The sequence below is a fragment of the Homalodisca vitripennis genome, chromosome X, assembly GCF_021130785.1.
Source record: "Homalodisca vitripennis isolate AUS2020 chromosome X, UT_GWSS_2.1, whole genome shotgun sequence".
NCBI lineage: Eukaryota > Metazoa > Arthropoda > Insecta > Hemiptera > Cicadellidae > Homalodisca > Homalodisca vitripennis.
Window position 1 is genome coordinate 155962076 of NC_060215.1, and position 19509 is coordinate 155981584.

Sequence of the window (19509 nt, forward strand, 5' to 3'; positions counted from 1 at the left end):
TTTTACTGCTATGTCTACTTGATTTAATTTTTGCAAGAAAAATTATTTTAAATTTTGTTTCTGGTTTGTAATGCTTGACTGTTCAAAAGTGTTTTGAACTGGAAATGTGTTTTGAACTGGAAATGTTTTAAAGTTTTGTACTGGAAAAATCAGACTGACATTCCAATTTTAAACTGCCATGTGGTATTTAATATTGCTTTCTGTAAGATGATCTGTTCTGAAATACAAAAATAATTCTGTACTTATGTGATATTTCTGACAGTTGTGATTTTGTTATAGACGCTGATGATAGTAAATCTGAAGAGGAGTCTGATGACAGTGACGAGAATAAAATTTCTGTAGAAGAACTATTGCAGCAAGCAGAATCTCAAAAAATGGTAAGGTTATGTTCTGATAACATTTCCTTGACAGTAAGATTTTGTAGATTAATTTATTTGTATATAACACTAGTAAAATTGTTACAAAAGTAACTAGAAATTGGTGTATCATTATATAAGTAAACATCAAAATAAATAAACACTTTCATAGTAAACTTAACAGGAAATGTATTTAAATTAAACGCATACTTATATTGTATGTATATTTGGTCATAATAGACTACAATAGACTCTATAATCTAACATTATTTGTTGTGAAATGTTCTGTAATCGGACATTATTTGGTTTTAAACGGTCTATAATCCGACAACGCCTCAACAGCCATGTCTCTCATGAATGCAAGAGAGAGTGTGCACTACACGTAAGACTGGGAGTGGTGGAGATCACTCGTATTTCTTGAAAAATTTGAACCCAAATCTGCTGTTAGTTTATGTTGTGTTTTTGCAGTAATACGTTTTATACAGAGCTCTAGTGATGCGTATGTTTAGTGTTCGTTTCAATTATGCTATAGTGTATTGATTGTGTAATCTGTGCTCAGTGATCACAATCGAAACTGAATCGGCTAAAACATGTAAGCTTAACATGATTTGAAGTAGCATTTATGGCATTACACGATTAACAATTTACAATCTTCGAAAAATAAAGTTGAAATTGAAAAATGTATGGATTGGTCACAACTGATTAAGGACATTAAAACACTAAGAGTAAACACTCTTACACAACAGACAGTTACATAAGTAACCGAAGGTCTTTTACTCTTGTTTTAACCAACAAAAGGACTTCATGAACCCATTAAAATTTTTCTATTTTAGTTTTACCTAAGAGGTAGTTTAGCAATTTTATTATGATACCTCCAGTAACCCATCATCCTACAGGGTTCAGGTGCTCTCTGTGTTGGATTATTGAGTAATATTACAACTGTAATATCATCATTCAACATTCCACCAATACAGTAATAGAGTGTTGATAAGATAGGAAAAGCAGGCTTATCTTTACCAGATTGGAAAGTTCATCTTCTTTATATAAAGACATTAAAATAAACAAGCAAATGAATGAAATACATTTGTGCCCTTTGGATACTTAGTCAATCACAGATAGACATACACAAGAACTAGGCTATGTACACAATTTTACTCTTCTTAATTTTAATAAATGAGTTAAGTTTCAATCTGTTGAACTTTACCACAATTTATGCCGATGATACCTCTTTCCTCAATGTACATAAAAATATGGAACAGCTTAATATTTTGTCTGAGGGCACTTTGTTGAAGGCAACCTCTTCGTTTGAAATCAATGGCCTTCGATTAAACAAAGATAAAACTCAAAAGTTACTTAGACGAATGAAGACGTATTGTGACCTGTATTCCGTAGTTCAGTTATAATGATTAGTGTTTTTGTATAGTTTTTTATTAAGTGCATGGTTATAGAGTTAGTGAAGTTGACAAACAACATGGTGGTTGTGATTCCTGACTTAGGCGTGCCACAACGCTTTGGTAAGATTTGCTTATTTTAACCTAGTTTGTAATTATGTATTAGGTTAGTTCTTTACCTGAAGAAGAGATCAGATTGCAGATCTCGAAACGTAGTGTTACTGATTTCTTGTTTCACTGAACAATGGCAAATGTCCGGAAAAATCCTGTTTCCTTCACAATCCTTCCATCGTCAAAAATAACCTTCAAACAAAGAAAAGTTACTTGTTTCTTTAAGATCTGTAAATATAAAAAAATGATGTTAATAATCTAGTTACCTTGTTAGAAATAAATGTTGATACTAAACTTTCATGGAAATGTCATATTGATAGTGTTTGTAAAAATTGTCTATAGTAATATTTTTACTTGCTAATTTAAGGAATCATGTAACTACCAGTTATGTACAAATGGCCTATTAATCATTTTTTGAAAGTATTATAAGGTATGGTTTGATGGTATGGGGGAATGGGGTGGGCATAGAGAAGATTGTAATGCTGCAGAAAAGAACAGTCAGAATATTAACTGGTTCTAAGCAATTAACTCATTTTAGACCTCTTTTTGTAAAAACATTTTAACCATTGTAAATTTGTATATATTTGACATTTTACTTTTAGTTAAGAAAGATTTTAACAAATACCTTGTAAGAAACATGACACATTACCATGATAAATGAGCTTATTACTATTTCTGGTAGAAATAGTAATAAGCTCGAATTACCAAGATGTTAACTAGAACCATAATTACCATAAGTATCCTGGCTTAAAAATGTATAATAATCTACCTGCTTCACGGCAAAATCTAACAGAGAAAAAAATGTTCAGTAGTATTACATGACTGGCTATCTAAAAATTCATTCTATAGATTGGACGAATATTATACAGCTTATCAAAGATATGATATGAAGTAGTAAGAAATTGTACAACATTTAATCTGAATAGTTAGTACTTGTATTATATCTACTTTGTAATATTGAAAATATCTAAGGGTATAGACTTTGAGAATGACTGTTTAAATAAAATGACAATATCCATTGCAATGTATGTAACATGCCGACAATATCCATTGCAATGTATGTAACATGCCGACAATATCCATTGCAATGTATGTAACATGCCGACAATATCCATTGCAATGTATGTAACATGCCGACAATATCCATTGCAATGTATGTAACATGCCGACAATATCCATTGCAATGTATGTAACATGCAGACAATATCCATTGCAATGTATGTAACATGCCGACAATATCCATTGCAATGTATGTAACATGCCGACAATATCCATTGCAATGTATGTAACATGCCGACAATATCCATTGCAATGTATGTAACATGCCGACAATATCCATTGCAATGTATGTAACATGCCGACAATATCCATTGCAATGTATGTAACATGCCGACAATATCCATTGCAATGTATGTAACATGCCGACAATATCCATTGCAATGTATGTAACATGCCGACAATATCCATTGCAATGTATGTAACATGCCGACAATATCCATTGCAATGTATGTAACATGCCGACAATATCCATTGCAATGTATGTAACATGCCGACAATATCCATTGCAATGTATGTAACATGCTGAAAGATAAAATAAAATATCTTATTATTGTCTTATGAATTGGGGAAAATTAGAATACAGTACGCAAGATCTAGGCTATGAATTGGGATATAAAACCTTTGTATTACTCATAAAATTATATTTGACTTTTCTCACTTTTTACATTATCTAAATTTGTACGTAGGCATAATTTAAGGATTTTGTAGAAATATCAAAAATATTTTCTATGTCTAAATGGTGGACCAAATCATAACAAATTTACATAAAACCTGGTTTTGTCTACTAATTTAAAAGTAAAATAGTACAACCAGAAAATTGTTATTATGCGATAAATTCCCTATAAAATGTAGGCTATGCCACATGAACATATTTAGCCAAAGTTGCGCACCCTCAATAAATTAATATTTGACGATTATTTCGACAATTAAAATCTGCACTCATAAATGTAAAGTATCATGCTGTACGTAATTTTAAATGTCTTTTAAAGAAAATTCTTTTTTATATTGTTGCTGTAGATTATAATTACAACAATGCTATGTGTAACTCAATGCTACATGATACATTCTCCTTGTACACTATTGATGAGCATATTAAAAGAGATGTATGGTATGTGAAAACAAAAGGCTAATATAAATTTTATTATGGGTTAAAATGACATTGTTACATTGTTCATGAGTTTGTAAGTAAAGAATATTGTCTATCTATCGTTTTAACAAAAATATTTCTTAAAGAATCTTATTCTCAATAAATAACTGTTATTTCTCAAAGTGTTGGAGCATCCTTTTTAGTTTTTGAAATACTTTACAAAAATAGAATTGAAACATTTTTATATTACATTCATTTGGTATATGTTGAATTAGAAAGTATTTAACATCCTCTTAACTGAACGTTGTTTCATTTGTCATTAATATCACTAAATTATAGGATAAACAAAAAAAACTGTGTTTGTGTGAAAAAACCACCAATCAGAAAACTATAAGGAGACTATCATATGGCCACTTAATTCTGGCTCTTTCTTGTTCCCATACCACCTGCTACTTTTCCATTACCCCCTTCTACCACATACAACTCCCCTCATATGGCTACTTACTTCTGCCTCTTATTTGTTCCCATACCACTTGCTACTTCTCCATTACCCCCTTCTACCACATACAACTCCCCTCATATGGCTACTTACTTCTGCCTCTTATTTGTTCCCATACCACTTGCTACTTCTCCATTACCCCCTTCTACCACATACAACTCCCCTCATATGGCTACTTACTTCTGCCTCTTATTTGTTCCCATACCACTTGCTACTTCTCCATTACCCCCTTCTACCACATACAACTCCCCTCATATGGCTACTTACTTCTGCCTCTTATTTGTTCCCATACCACTTGCTACTTCTCCATTACCCCCTTCTACCACATACAACTCCCCTCATATGGCTACTTACTTCTGCCTCTTATTTGTTCCCATACCACTTGCTACTTCTCCATTACCCCTTCTACCACATACAACTCCCCTCATATGGCTACTTACTTCTGCCTCTTATTTGTTCCCATACCACTTGCTACTTCTCCATTACCCCCTTCTACCACATACAACTCCCCTCATATGGCTACTTACTTCTGCCTCTTATTTGTTCCCATACCACTTGCTACTTCTCCATTACCCCCTTCTACCACATACAACTCCCCTCATATGGCTACTTACTTCTGCCTCTTATTTGTTCCCATACCACTTGCTACTTCTCCATTACCCCTTCTACCACATACAACTCCCCTCATATGGCTACTTACTTCTGCCTCTTATTTGTTCCCATACCACTTGCTACTTCTCCATTACCCCCTTCTACCACATACAACTCCCCTCATATGGCTACTTACTTCTGCCTCTTATTTGTTCCCATACCACTTGCTACTTCTCCATTACCCCCTTCTACCACATACAACTCCCATCCTTTGACCACTTAATTCTGCCTTTTACGTGTCCTTATGCCACTACCTACTTCTAAATTATCCATTTCTACCACATACAACTCCCCTCATATGGCCGCTTACTCCTGCCTCTTCTTCCCTTACCACCTGCTACTTCACCATTATCACTTCTCATACCATCCCCCTCCCCATAGCCCACTCCATAATTACCAATAGCATGTTAATTTGTTTCCTCTGAACCTATTTTGTGTGTGACAATAGAAGGCGAGTGGAGCTGTTGATCCAGTGAAGATCCTGATCTGCTGTGTCTGCCTGGGAGACAGGAGTGATGCCAACAATGAGATAGTGGAGTGTGATGGTTGTGGAGTAACTGTACATGAAGGTAAGCCTATTCTACATTATCAATGATTAAACATGTTCCATCATGCATATTTATGCCACTGATATGCATGTCATTAATTCATCTTTAATTTCAGATATATTTTCTGAAAAATAAAGAAATTAAACCTTGTTATAAAAGTAACAAATCAAAGAATTATCAAATTACAGACCTTTTTTATATCTGTATTTTCCAAAATTTCTTGAATAAAAATTATTAGGTGTAGTGTTTGAATAATTATCAAGAAAAATGTAACTGAGGTAAAGTTGTGTGTGAAATTACTAAAACAGTTTTGTTTATCCTTTCTAAATTTACTTCTAGTTAGGCATGCCTTTTTTGCTGAATTAAATGAGTTTTATCTATTTTAACCCTTTGGATGCCAACGTACCGGTATTACGGCCGTCGGCTACTCAACTGAAAATCGCCAACGGCCGTAATATAGGTACGTCACGTTTTTCACCTGTAATTTTCTTATAGTTCATCTTATTGCCGCGAAATTTTGACTAATCGATAGTCGATTAGTTGCTTTGCAACCACAAAGTAGTTAATTCGTTTATGGACTGTTTGTTTGGTCGTATTTGAGCTTCGCAGCTGTTGAATTGTTTGGTCGAGATTGAGGTTACGTTCGTGTTGCTATGCGTTGTTTACGTTTGTAATTCTCTCATTACTTTTGTTGTTAGGGCATTTTTACTATGCCCCTTTTATTAGATTCATTGGTACTTTGGGATTATACAGACCACACCCAGACATGAATCGTTATTTGACATTTAGCTTCAACTGATTAATAGATTAGCGTAGAACAATATTTCGTCGATATAAAACAGGAATTGTCTTATCGCAAACCCCTCCCCATCCTCAGACAGTTGACATTTAGCTTCTACTGATTACTAGATTAGCGTAGAACAATATTTCGTCAGTATAAAACAGGAATTGTCTTATCGCAAACCCCTCCCCATCCTCAGACAGAGGTCAAAGTCGAGTGGTGTAGTAGATAACGTGATTGCAGAGTCTCGCCACCCGTTCGCTTTGTTGTACTTTCGTATTTTACCCCTACATTTCTCCAAACACAAAAATTCAACAAAAACAAACATTACCAAACAAAAACTAAACTCTTTATTGAAAAAAAAAACACACAAAACTTGTCATTATTCTTGATCAAACTCCGCCACCCAAAATGCGAGTGCCTCCGGCCGAAGGTGCTTCCGAAGCTCGCGCTGATGTCAACGAAAGAAAAACATCCCTCGAGATAGTATCTATCAGTAAATATAATTCTAGAGGGGCTGATCAGAAATATAAATTGAATTGTAATGGAAAGGCAATTATGTACCGTGCAAAAAATAATCATGTGATGCCGCGCGGCCTGCCGTAATCGAGATTCTCGAGAAAGATAAGATAACAGCGACCACAATACCGATCACAATACCTGGAAATGCTTGTTGATTGATGAAATGTTAGTTCTGTTACTCAAATACATCGTTTTATAATGTTCTAAGTTCATTGAAAAAAGTTTAAGCGAATCTGACCTCATTAACAATTGATAATCTTTGTAAGTTTGTAATTTTGTAATTAAAAAGTTGTTTTTCGTTCTACAATGTTTGTTTATAATATATCTATAAATTTATACTTTTGTGTTTTTCATAGTGGTGTGGTTGGTATACTCCCAAAGTACCGATTTGTATAGTGTCAAATATTGATTTGTGAATATGGTGTAACATTACATACAACGTCCATGCAAATTACAAAAACTGTGCCCGTGTCACATTTAGTGAAAAAAATCATAACTGGACTTCTACATAAGGTAGACTTTTGAAATTTTGTAATTAGGTTAAGGGTTAGATATAGTTTACTAGGATATAACAGGAAATCAGCATACATTTTCTTTTAAACCACTTATTTGTGCTAAAAAAAATGTTTTTTGGAAATTTTAATTTTTTTTTTCTTAATTTTTAACTTTTTTATAAGTTTAAATTACATTTATGCAACTAAAATTTACCAACAGAACAAGGGCATTTCATAAGCAAAATAATGGTAAAAAATCATCAATATCTGTTAAAAAATAAAAAAGTTATGATACATTTAGTGAAAGCTTGCAAAACTGCTGTAAATGCCCTTGGCGTTTCTGGGTAGTACTTTTGGAAAATGGGCTGGCATCCAAAGGGTTAATGTTTATTTGATTTCAGAAAGTTTTAAATCCTAGCTTAAGTCGGTCCTGCTGAGTTTTCAAATCGGAAGTATCAAGTAAAAGAGGTTTCGAGGAAATCTACCCTAAATTGTAATTCTCTGTTTGTGTTTATGAGCTTTTAAAAGGCTTTATCACTTTTCTAAAGTCAAGTTTGTAAGTGAGAGAATAAAAGTATTTAAAACTCTTGGGATAATGCAGTGTAGTATTCTACATTCAGCAATACTCCTGGATATTTGGATATTTACTGGTGGTATCTTGCAGGTTGCTATGGTGTATCCGAGAATGACAGTATCTCCAGTACAGTCAGCTCCTGTTCCACCATGCCTTGGTTCTGTGAAGCATGCAGAGCTGGTGTAGATGACCCAACCTGTGAACTGTGCCCAAATTTTGGTAAGTTATTTTCATATATTATCCTGTAAATACTCCAAAAATCAATAACTACTTATTTTTACTTATATGCACAAATGTACATATTTGTATATAACTCCGTAATTATTTGTTAAGTTTTATGTATCAAAATACTACCTGGTTTTTCAGTGGTTATACACGTTGGCATTAGTTGCATTTGTGACATAGATTTTTCAAAAATATGATTTATCACAGTAGTGCGTAAATTTTATCATCAGAAGGTACTCGTTTAACATAATTTTGAATCTTTCACAGCTCTTCTGATGTCAAAATGTTTTAGATCTCATCCTTACAAAGTACAATTGGTTGACCTTTGCCTCGAAAGTGATGCATTAATTAATTATTATAGAAGAAGATGTACAAAGTTATCCTCCTCGAGATATGCATAGCATCAGTTGAACACTCTCATAACTCGGCTCATACGATTGTGTTGATACTGTTTCTGAAGCTTTTAACTAATAAAAGTGAATAATATGTCCATGAAAAGGAGCAAATGTTTCAGTTTTCAATCTGATCACTGTGTTGAGCAGAAGCGTACTCTTCATATAACTTATAAATGGTTTAGACAATAGACAATAATTCTTTATTTACATCATTCATTGAGAACAATAAATGTGTCACCAAAACCACTACAAAGATTCAAAAGTCTTTCTCCAGTTTTCAAATTCATCCACTGTATAGAAAGGGCGCTGTTGTAGCCATGCTATGATGTTTCTTCTCAACTTCTTCTCGCAGTGGGTGTTTTTCACTTCTTCTGGCAGCATGTTGAGGAATTTTGCTCCCAGATATGTTGGTTGTTTTTCATAGAGTGTGAGATGATGGATCAGAAGTACTATGTTGTTGGCTCTTCTAGTGTTATAATTGTGTATATCAGTTCCTCTTTGCAGGTTTTGCTTTCTAGAATGTAAAGCTGTTTCTAGGATGAAAAGGCTCACTAAAGTTAACACCCTTAGTTATTTAAAGGCTGTGCGGCAATTCTCTGTGTCCAAGGCCAGCTAGAATGCGAACTGCCTTTGTTTGCAGAACTAGGACCCTCTTTGTGTTTGTTCTAGAGGAATTACCCCACACCACTGTCCCATATCGGACATGTGCCTCAAACAGAGCAAAGTACACCGCTTTTGTAGTGTCATCACTAGATATGTGTCTCAGCCGTCGTAGCACATACAGACCTGAGCTGAGTTTACAGCACGATTTCAAGTTAAGATGACTGTGCAATGTATTTTAGCATAAAAAGAAAGTCAAAGTAGAACTGGAGTACTGCTTAAGGCAGCACTCTAGAAATGTTGAAAGTGACTTGAAATCTATCTGACTTCTTGAAATACATTAAACAGTTCCAAATCAGATTCGGATTATCTCTTGGTTTCAGTTGTCAGTACTGATGATGGGTTTATCAGTGATGCAACTGTGCTGTGCTTAGTTTTGAGCTACAGAAGCAACTGTGATGGCAAACGTATGTGAACAAGATGTTTGTCAAATGTTAAACACATTGACATACCTTCCATATTGGTTGATGCTATCGAATCTGATATAAAGAACTTAAGCAAATTAATAAATAGACTTCAGTTTTAAACTGATTGCTGTTATAGGTGTTGGACGGAATGTATTTGAAAAGTGATATGCAGTTTTCTTGATAATAGTTTGCCATCTTTTTCTCGTCTTTGGAGTTTGACTTCGCAAGAGATTGTTCAATTGCCACTAATTTTGTTATCGTTTTTCTCCATTCTTTGTGAATCAATTTTTTAAATCAATCAAAATGTTTAATTATTTATTTAAAACACTATTATATATTTTAATGTTAAGATCTTGTCTTGTCTCATGCCACAGATAACTTTGCCTGTTATTTGACTATTGTTATACGATCGTTAAAACTTCTGTTACTAATTGTGGTATGAAATGTTCATTGTTTACAGGTGGTATTTTCAAAGAAACAGATACAGGCAAGTGGGTCCATCTCGTGTGTGCCTTGTACATCCCTGGTGTGGCGTTCGGTGAAGTCGATAAACTCAGTAGTGTGACACTGTTTGAGATGGCGTACACTAAGTGGGGAGCTCGTGCTTGTTCACTGTGCTCGGACCAGCGCTTCACACGCACAGGAGTTTGTGTGGGCTGTGATGCCGGTCTCTGTCGCTCCTACTTCCACGTCACTTGGTGAGTTGATCCCCCAATGACTCTGGTTTAGTTGTGTCTGATGTGTGTTACCTGATCTTGCACCGGTTTACCTTGCTAGATTTTGTTACACGTTTTAAAAGTCCACGACTAAACATTTGGCATTTAATGAAGCTAGGTTATTCTTAACCCATTGAGGAAGCAATTAACCTAGCCTGTCTAGGACTAAATGTTTGAATTGATTTAGCAAAAATGCATGTGTGTACTAAAATATTAATAGAATGAGTTTGGATACAGATAAACTAGTCCATTTTTCAGGACATTTTAGTCTATTTGGTTGCTCTACAATAGTTTTTGTTGCTTACTCCAAAATTTTTTTATTTGATTTTTTTAGTATATATTTACAAATTGTTTTAGTAAGAGAAACAAAAAGCCAAAAGCATTGGTCAATATTGTATTTTTTTGTTCATCTGTCTCAATAGTTTTTTATTCAAAACAGCAAAATTTTTTTACATAGAAAACCAGTTTTTATTAGATTACTTAATTATAATGCAAAATAAATAAAACAAAAATAAATAAACAAAACAATCAAAATTCACTTACACTTTTTCAGTTTTTGATGATTTTATTACAAGCTCCTAAATTAGTTGTCTGGGAGATGAGATAAAACTGCTTGTTTCATTCAATTTGTATTATTAAAATAAACTATTACTTATTATTGTGTAACAAAAACTAGGAGAGACATTGTATTGTTTAATTTTACTTCGTAATGGGAATTTTAGTTGTTTGTTTACTTCTACAATAGCGGCCATTGTTCTAGTACGACGAGTAATATGGTTTTGTGGGTTTATAGTATTTTTAGCTTTCAAGCATTGGAAATAATTTTTTTGTAATTTTTACAGTGGTCAAAGAGAGGGTTTGCTGTCTGAAGCCCATTCAGAAGAAGTGGACCAAGCTGATCCATTCTACGCTCACTGCAAACTACACTCTGATAAAACTCTAGTCAAGTAAGTATTTTAAATAATGTAACTAAAAGATCAATTAGCAAAAAACATTATCTTATTAACCTTTTAAACCTCTCAACTCCCCTAGGTCACCTCCCTGCCTTTCTCATGATACAGAACGTGCCCACCCCAATACCTCTCCATTCTAAGTATAGTTACTTCGTGAAACTAATTCTCACATTACAGATCTACTAAACACTTTATTGTTGATCTCACAGATCTACTAAACACTTTATTGTTGATCTCACAGATCTACTAAACACTTTATTGTCGATCTCACAGATCTACTAAACACTTTATTGTCGATCTCACAGATCTACTAAACACTTTATTGTTGATCTCACAGATCTACTAAACACTTTATTGTTGATCTCACAGATCTACTTAACACTTTATTGTTGATCTCACAGATCTACTAAACACTTTATTGTTGATATCACAGATCTACTAAACACTTTATTGTTGATCTCACAGATCTACTAAACACTTTATTGTTGATCTCACAGATCTACTTAACACTTTATTGTTGATCTCACAGATCTACTAAACACTTTATTGTTGATCTCACAGATCTACTAAACACTTTATTGTTGATCTCACAGATCTACTAAACACTTTATTGTTGATCTCACAGATCTACTAAACACTTTATTGTTGATCTCACAGATCTACTAAACACTTTATTGTTGATCTCACAGATCTACTAAACACTTTATTGTTGATCTCACAGATCTACTAAACACTTTATTGGTCAAGTTCCTACTGTTGCGAACAAACAGATAATTCTTAACACTGTCAGATTAAACCCAACACTGAAAATGTCCTCAGTAGACCTAGCAGAGTATTTCTCTCTCTCATACTCCTCTCTAGAGTTCTGGCAACAATGTCATCTGTATCTAGGACTCGGCCATGTGTATCACTCACCTAGACCTTCTATGTTAAAATTTGTATGAATATGCTGGAGATTTCCTACAACAATTATTTGTTCAATCCTTTTGCTCACTGCAGATTTATTCATTTTCTGTACAGACTTTATTTAACAGCGGCAAAGCCATAATATAATAGAATAAATAATTACATAAAAAACATTTTGCAACTTCCTGTTAACAAATCAAAATGATTTAAAAGTTCTCCAAATTGTATGGGAATTATATTTTTCAATGAGCTGTCTCTTCATATAATGCATCTAACAGTTCCAGTTAATATATAAAAGTTCACTGTAGCACGTTGAAACCTTTGCACAACTAAAATAATGTCTCCAAGTACATAAATTTTAGTTACTTTAGTAATCTGAAGGAGTTTTTTTTTTTTTGTTCTCTTAGGACAAGAAGCTTATAAGTTGCGTAAGGTTGTCCAGATTTAAGTGACACATAGGTTTTTGCTGTGCCCAGTGGTACAGAATAAGAATACATTTATTGCCTTAAAGCTTGCACAAGCATCAACACAATCATGTATAAAATATACATAATACTAGCAGAAGTTAGATGAGGAAAATTTGGTACCCAAAAATGAAATTGCCAAAACAGTAACGCCACAATTTAAATATTACTTTAAAATTTAAATAAATAAATAACAAATTAAAACGGGTATATAACAAATAAATAATTAACAAATAATAACAACAAACAAATCACAGCCTCAAAATTAAAATAACAGAATTATATAACATTGATATATTTTCTAATGTAGTTTGTTTAAATAAATAAAAAACATATGACATTAACATTTAAAATCTAATCATTAAACTAAATAGGTTATGTCTAGAAACTAACAGTTCCACAGTAAAAAATTCTTTTAAAGGTTCAACTGGAAGGTATAAACCAGCCACACATGATCCCTGTTGGGATGTAGTGGGAGTTACGTATCATTCAATATTGACAATTAATGTGTATAATTGTGAACATCATGTTGCAATAAATGTTCTGATCATAGATGGTGTTTCTACTAGTTACTATCGTTATTGACTGAGAAATGACAAAATGTTTCAGAAAGCGCAGGCGCAACTGGCTGGCCCTGGAACTAAGGACGGCCCAACGAAAGAAGCAATACGCTATGGAAGGTCACAGTAGCTTACCGGAGCAGCTGCGTATAAAGCGTAAACTGGAAAAGTACAAGCAGAAATATTGCAGCATCAAGTTCACCAGGCCTCCACCATGGGGTGAGTCTTACTAGTAATTTGTATCTAATATTTTAAGTTCGGAGAAAAGAGGAATAAGAAAATGGAATAAACAAACTTTTCAAAATATAATCACTTCTTTGGCCAAATTGCCAATATCCCTTTGTTCAGCACCGGTCCGTTTGTGTAGAACTTAGGAGAGGCCGATCCCAATTTAACCCTCTGACTGATAATAAGAAACTCCCAGAATGATACACTGGTTTTTGTCTTTGCAGAGAATATTTTTTAGAATGTTTTTAAAAATATGTGCTAAATGCTAAGCAATAAGATTTACATATAAATTTTTTTGTCAGAAACTAAAAATAATGTAAAATAATACAAATATGCACTTACTAGAGTTTTGTTTTTTTGTTTGTACATAAATTGCAAAATGTGTATTGTAATTCTTTTGTTTTCTAAGTTTCACTCCGTGTAACTTTCACATGGCTTTGAGATAGTAAGATACTGTAAATGTACAAAATATACAGTTTTGTAGTGAACAAAAAGATTGTAACACACACACACACACACACACACACACACACATATTATATTGTATGTGTATATATATATATTTATTTATTTATTTACAACACAAAAAAGGTTTTTGATAAAAATGTATAGTATCTACTACATATTTTGACAGTACACGTATTCATACTGGTGTTTGATGAATTCTTTGGGCAAGAGGAATATCAGATAATGATGAAATATTTTCACTGTCAATTTTCACAACCCAATTCACATTCTACCGGTTTAAAATCATCCACACTATCTGACAACAAAATTGACAAAGATCAACATGCACTTTTTTTGCAGATATGTTACTTTCATCATCAGAACTAATATTTTTATCACCCAATAGTTCATGTATATAATTTAAACAACATGGATCGCCCATTTCACAACATAACAATCAATTATAAACAACTAGGCTACATAATAACTAGCAACAGTAGCAACAAATAACGTCAAGGCCGTGCAGCATTTGGATCGATATCAGCTGACTCCACACGTCATTTATATAGTAATAAATGACTCCACATATGACATTTTATATAGTAATATTACGAATATAAACTATATAAAATGAATTGGTATTTATGAGTAGAGGATTCAACTGGTGTAAGTTATGTCTTTATAATTTAAAACGGTTATCGCGTAATAATAGCGGAAAGTTGACTGACGGCTGTGCCGTCTTTATCAGTTCACAAGTGGTATTGATGAACGTCTGTGCCATCGGTCATCAATTGGAGGGTTAAGCCTTACTCTGCCTGCCCTAGGTGCCACTGGTCTGTGCGAGGATCTTATCAAACAGAATAAGGAGAGTCAGTACAGTACAAGGTCGATGGTACTGAAAAAAGTGCTACGGTCAAGACAGGATTTGTAGTGATTTTTTTCTCTGAACGTCCGGTAAAACTTTTGATGTCTGGTAAAATCAAAGGGCATTCAAAGGGTTAAAAATATTAATAATGCCAACAACTGTACTCGTAATGCATAATAAGAAAATAAATTAAACATAAATCAAGTGATTCTGAATGTTTGCAGTGCCTACTCAGAAGATGGCCCGGCCACTGACTTCTGATGCTAATGTGTGCCGCATGTTGTGGCGCAAAGCAAGTCTCAGTGGTGTTGACACTCAGGCGTGGGCACTTCGCGAGGCTCAGACCGCTGCACTTGCCGACGTCCACCGCAAGTGGCACATTCCACCAGCTTTCAGGTACTTGCCTACTAAAACAGTATATGAAACATTTTATTGTCACCCAGCACAAGATTATGTTATACTACATCAGTATATTAAAATAATCCTGATTTTTCAAAATTTCAGAATTGTTTATGAAAATATAAACTTGAATAGGAAAATGACAGTAAATAAGATATCTTGTTAACAAAACATTTGTTTGGCATTTCAATTGTCATTATTGTGTGTACTTTTTATAGTTCGTTTTAAATATTAGAATTGTCTACATGAAACTTATGGTATATTGTTGAGTCTGAAGTTGAAGCTAAGGCTTATTCTCATTTCTTTAGATCCAAGCTGAACATGTATTGATGTGTTACTTAGCAACAAATGGTAAAAAACTAAAATTTACCCAACAAAATCTCATAACAAAAATTTCCTATGATTTAGCTATCCTAGATGTAGCACAGGTTTTGTTTTTTTATATCAGATAACAGTTTTGTAGACTTGAATAGCTTAAAATTTAATCTATACCCAAAATTGATTTTTAAATTATGAATATTTATTTACAGTTGAAGATGATTTGTGAATTTGAGTAAGTGAGTCTGAAAATTTCTTATAACACAGTACTTGCTTCTTTATGTTGATGAATAGTTATTTCAAATAAATTAAATTGACCATATTCTGTAAATTATTATCTCATGCGTTTTAACAGCTGAATTCAATTTTGTCACATTATATAATAAAGCACAGCTTTGTTCTTTCATCTTTTAAAACTGTTGTTCAAAGGTTTACGTTTGATTCAATCCCAAATTTCAATATACACGTAAGTACTTAAATTCACAGCCTGTTTTCAAAATACCTACAGACGTGATTTATACCAATAACGACTGGATTAAGAAACAGATTTAGTTCTTAACATGTGGTTAGGATAACCGCATTCCTGTAGTAACAAAACAATACTTATTAACCCCTATCATATTGTGTTTAAAATGTTTGATATTGCTTTCAAAGCTGGTCTACATTTTCAATTTAAAATAATTTAATCATATATTTCTTTGAAGCTATTTGTTCTACATTGATGGTGGTTCCAAAATAACTTAAAACTCAAGATTCGTCGAGGTTCAAGTTAAACCTCTACATAGGATTTATGATTTCTGCTAAGGCAGAATTAATTTTTTTTTTAAATAAATTCTTAAAATCATATTGTAAATTATTAAAAGTACTTTCCCATCATATCTTGTCTGGTTTTATTATAAATCAAATTTATTAAAATCAAAATACTGAAAGATTGCTCTTTTCCCCTAAGAAGGGTGAATTAATTGTGGCCATTAGCATTCAGGATGATGTGATTGGAATTTAGTTTTGTTTTTTAACCCTTTGTGGAGGGAAGCGGATATATCCACTAAAGACTGTGTTTTTAACGGATGGTTTGTTGATACTTTCTCCTTGTATGTTCAGCGTACAGTAATGAATCGCTAAAAAGAAAAATTAATAGTGATTTGAGCAAACTTCAACATGGTTAATTGAAAACAGAATGTTAATAATTTAAAAAATCAAATAGTTAACAAAATAATGTTTAATATTTTTTGACTAATCAACCTAGGGAACAGCTGCAAAATAATTTTTAACTGTTATGTCATAGTTGTAAATATCAATGTACATGCTCCAGCATAGAGGTTGTAGAACAGGTGAGATATTTGGGACTTTTCATCGATCACAAACTCAAATGGGACCATCATATTGATTATTTAGGAAAGAAGCTGAGAAAAATCAACTATGGTCTATACCACATGAGAAGTTGTCTTATGGTGCAACACTTGATGGTTTGAAAGCGTGCTGAGGTATGGGATATTACATTTTGTGGGGGTACATATCCAGCAGTAAAAAGCTTGTAATTATGTGTCAAAGGCAAGCTTTACGTATAATTTTTCGAGTTAATAAGAGGGACAGACTAACCTAAATTTTTTCGGAGAATGGGCTGCTTGCTTCAAATACACAAGTTGTGTTGTGTGATGTATGTACACGCAAGAATTGAGCAGTTTCCAACGAGGCAGTTTAATAGAGTAACGAGATTTGCACAATATATTACACTTGAATTGCCAAACTTGAACAAGGAATGCAGCAGAATGCAACTCTTGTTATTTGGGTCCAAAATTTTACAATGAAATAATTAGACATTCTGGTAATAGCATCATACTTGAAAAGAAACCTAAATTTAAAATGAAAATTATGACTTATTAAGTTAACAAAAATTGACTTGTGTGGTGTTATTTATGTATTATTGTTACTATTTATTTATTTATGTAAAATAATTCTTGTTTGTGTACTCTTGTTCCTATAGAAATTATTTGTTAATATTTATAGTCTACTGTTTTGTTAAAACAAAATAGTGATATTTTTGTTATTGTTGAATTATTTGTTAATAGAGTTAATGAATGAAGTTTGCTATTGCATTTTGTTGTTCACTAGTTTGATAGTTTATATTGTTGTTATGTTCTGTCAGAGTTTATATTTGTTTTAAGTTTTCATAGTTTATTTATGATTGTTATATATAATTTGTTGTGTATATTTGTTGCATATTTATTGAGTTCCAAGTTTATTAAAGTTTAGCCGAAAGTATTTTTACTTTCAAACAAAAAGTAAGGTACCTTTTGGAAAATCGGTGCATGGTCTTGACTGTGTGATAAGCATGATAACTGTTGTGTGCTCTAGTGGTAATATTCTTGTTTCCTATTTATTTGTCAATTAAAACATTTTTTGCATGATGAGTCCATTAAGCTTTGTTACTTTTCTGTTTTGTTTATTGTTATTGTTATAAGATGTAATATTCTATTTATTGTTATTGCTGTTTATACTCTTGTTTATTTATATACTGTTTCTCTGTATATTTATAAGTGAAAGATGTAATGTGGGATGGGGAGAATGTATTTAGATGTATTGGTTGTTGTATTATTAATACTATGGATAATGGTATGTGATGTGGAAGCTGCAATATACAATAAAAGGACTAAAGGACAACACTTTCGAAGTAGGCACACATAAAATGAAAAGTAGTTAAATTATAGAGTAACTATATTGCCCACACACACCATTTTTGTTTTATATAACCGAATAAAGGATTTCTGACTTCTGACACTTAAATTTTACATCAAAATGTATCAGAAAAACTTGTTTCTATAAACAAATTCAGCCGTCCACAAAGAGTTAAATTGAAATGATCTTTTCACTTTATATACTTTTATGTAAAATAGTACTTCCACATAATGCTCCTAACCAGAGCAGAGGATTTGTTGTAAATGTTGTCATAAATTTAATTAGTGAATTAACAATAACTGATATTTCATCATGAATAATATTGTAATGCTCAGATAAATATTGTGAGCAAATTGACAAAATTGCTCGTTATGAAGGAAGACGATGTAACAAGAAAATTGGTTGGAAAAAATTATTTACAAAACTTATTGGAGAATTACTAAAAAATAGTAAATTATTATACTTGACTCATGTGTGCATTTTGAATAAAGAATTTTATATATTACAGTGTGGAGTTCATCGGCTATTACCTGGATAGAAACTACCGCATAGAGTCAATGAAACAGCAGCTGTCTGTTCTCCTTGAAGAGAACGCTAAACTCGTGGAAGAACAAAAGGAGGTGCAGTCACAGTATGATGAAGTAAGACAAAATTCTTTTACTATTTCAGTCTTAGATTGTTTTTGTACATCCTCAATTTGTGTTCTTTATCCTTCTTAAAAGTGTGCCAAAGGATAGCCAAGTGTGTGGATGCGATATGTACTGATTGGTGCAATAAGAGGACATGAGTTTTCTCAGGCTAGTACAGAGAAAATTTGTTTTAACAAATTTAATACCGTTAAATTATTATCACAAAAGCTAGTATCATTACCGTTGTAAACAATCTTTCAATCTTCAATCTTGTCTCAAATTAACTCAATTCACATGGGTTAAAATCAACATTAGTAATTCAGTTGAAGTTTCTCTTTTTTGGGATAAGGTTATAAAAATAAAACATTTTTTAATTATTAGTTTTTGATCAAGTACAGTTATATTTAAATACTAAAACATTAGGATCTTCAGATTCAAATAGAACATCAAATGATTCAAACTCCGAATGTCTTCATTAATTTACTGTTACACCCATAGCAATCTGTTTTTGGGCTGCTTTTTAATTTAATGATTGTTTCCTCTGTTGAAGCATGCATTATTATTCTGTACACGAGTGATAGGATATTG

General features: G+C 32.7%; 1 protein-coding gene across 3 annotated transcripts in view; it reads left to right on the forward strand.

Moving 5' to 3' along the window:
• LOC124370046 (PHD finger protein 14) overlaps window positions 1–19509 on the forward strand; it is a 58557-nt gene that overhangs the window by 17140 nt on the left and 21908 nt on the right. For all 3 annotated transcript variants that reach the window (XR_006923141.1, XM_046828365.1, XM_046828366.1), the window contains exons 3-10: window positions 280–377; window positions 5603–5723; window positions 8164–8292; window positions 10221–10458; window positions 11319–11423; window positions 13409–13578; window positions 15124–15295; window positions 18801–18933. Coding sequence is in view for 2 of the 3 variants with exons in the window: in XM_046828365.1 (XP_046684321.1) it covers window positions 280–377; window positions 5603–5723; window positions 8164–8292; window positions 10221–10458; window positions 11319–11423; window positions 13409–13578; window positions 15124–15295; window positions 18801–18933 (1166 nt within the window). In the remaining variant the exon portion in view is untranslated. The remainder of the gene's footprint in view (window positions 1–279; window positions 378–5602; window positions 5724–8163; window positions 8293–10220; window positions 10459–11318; window positions 11424–13408; window positions 13579–15123; window positions 15296–18800; window positions 18934–19509) is intronic.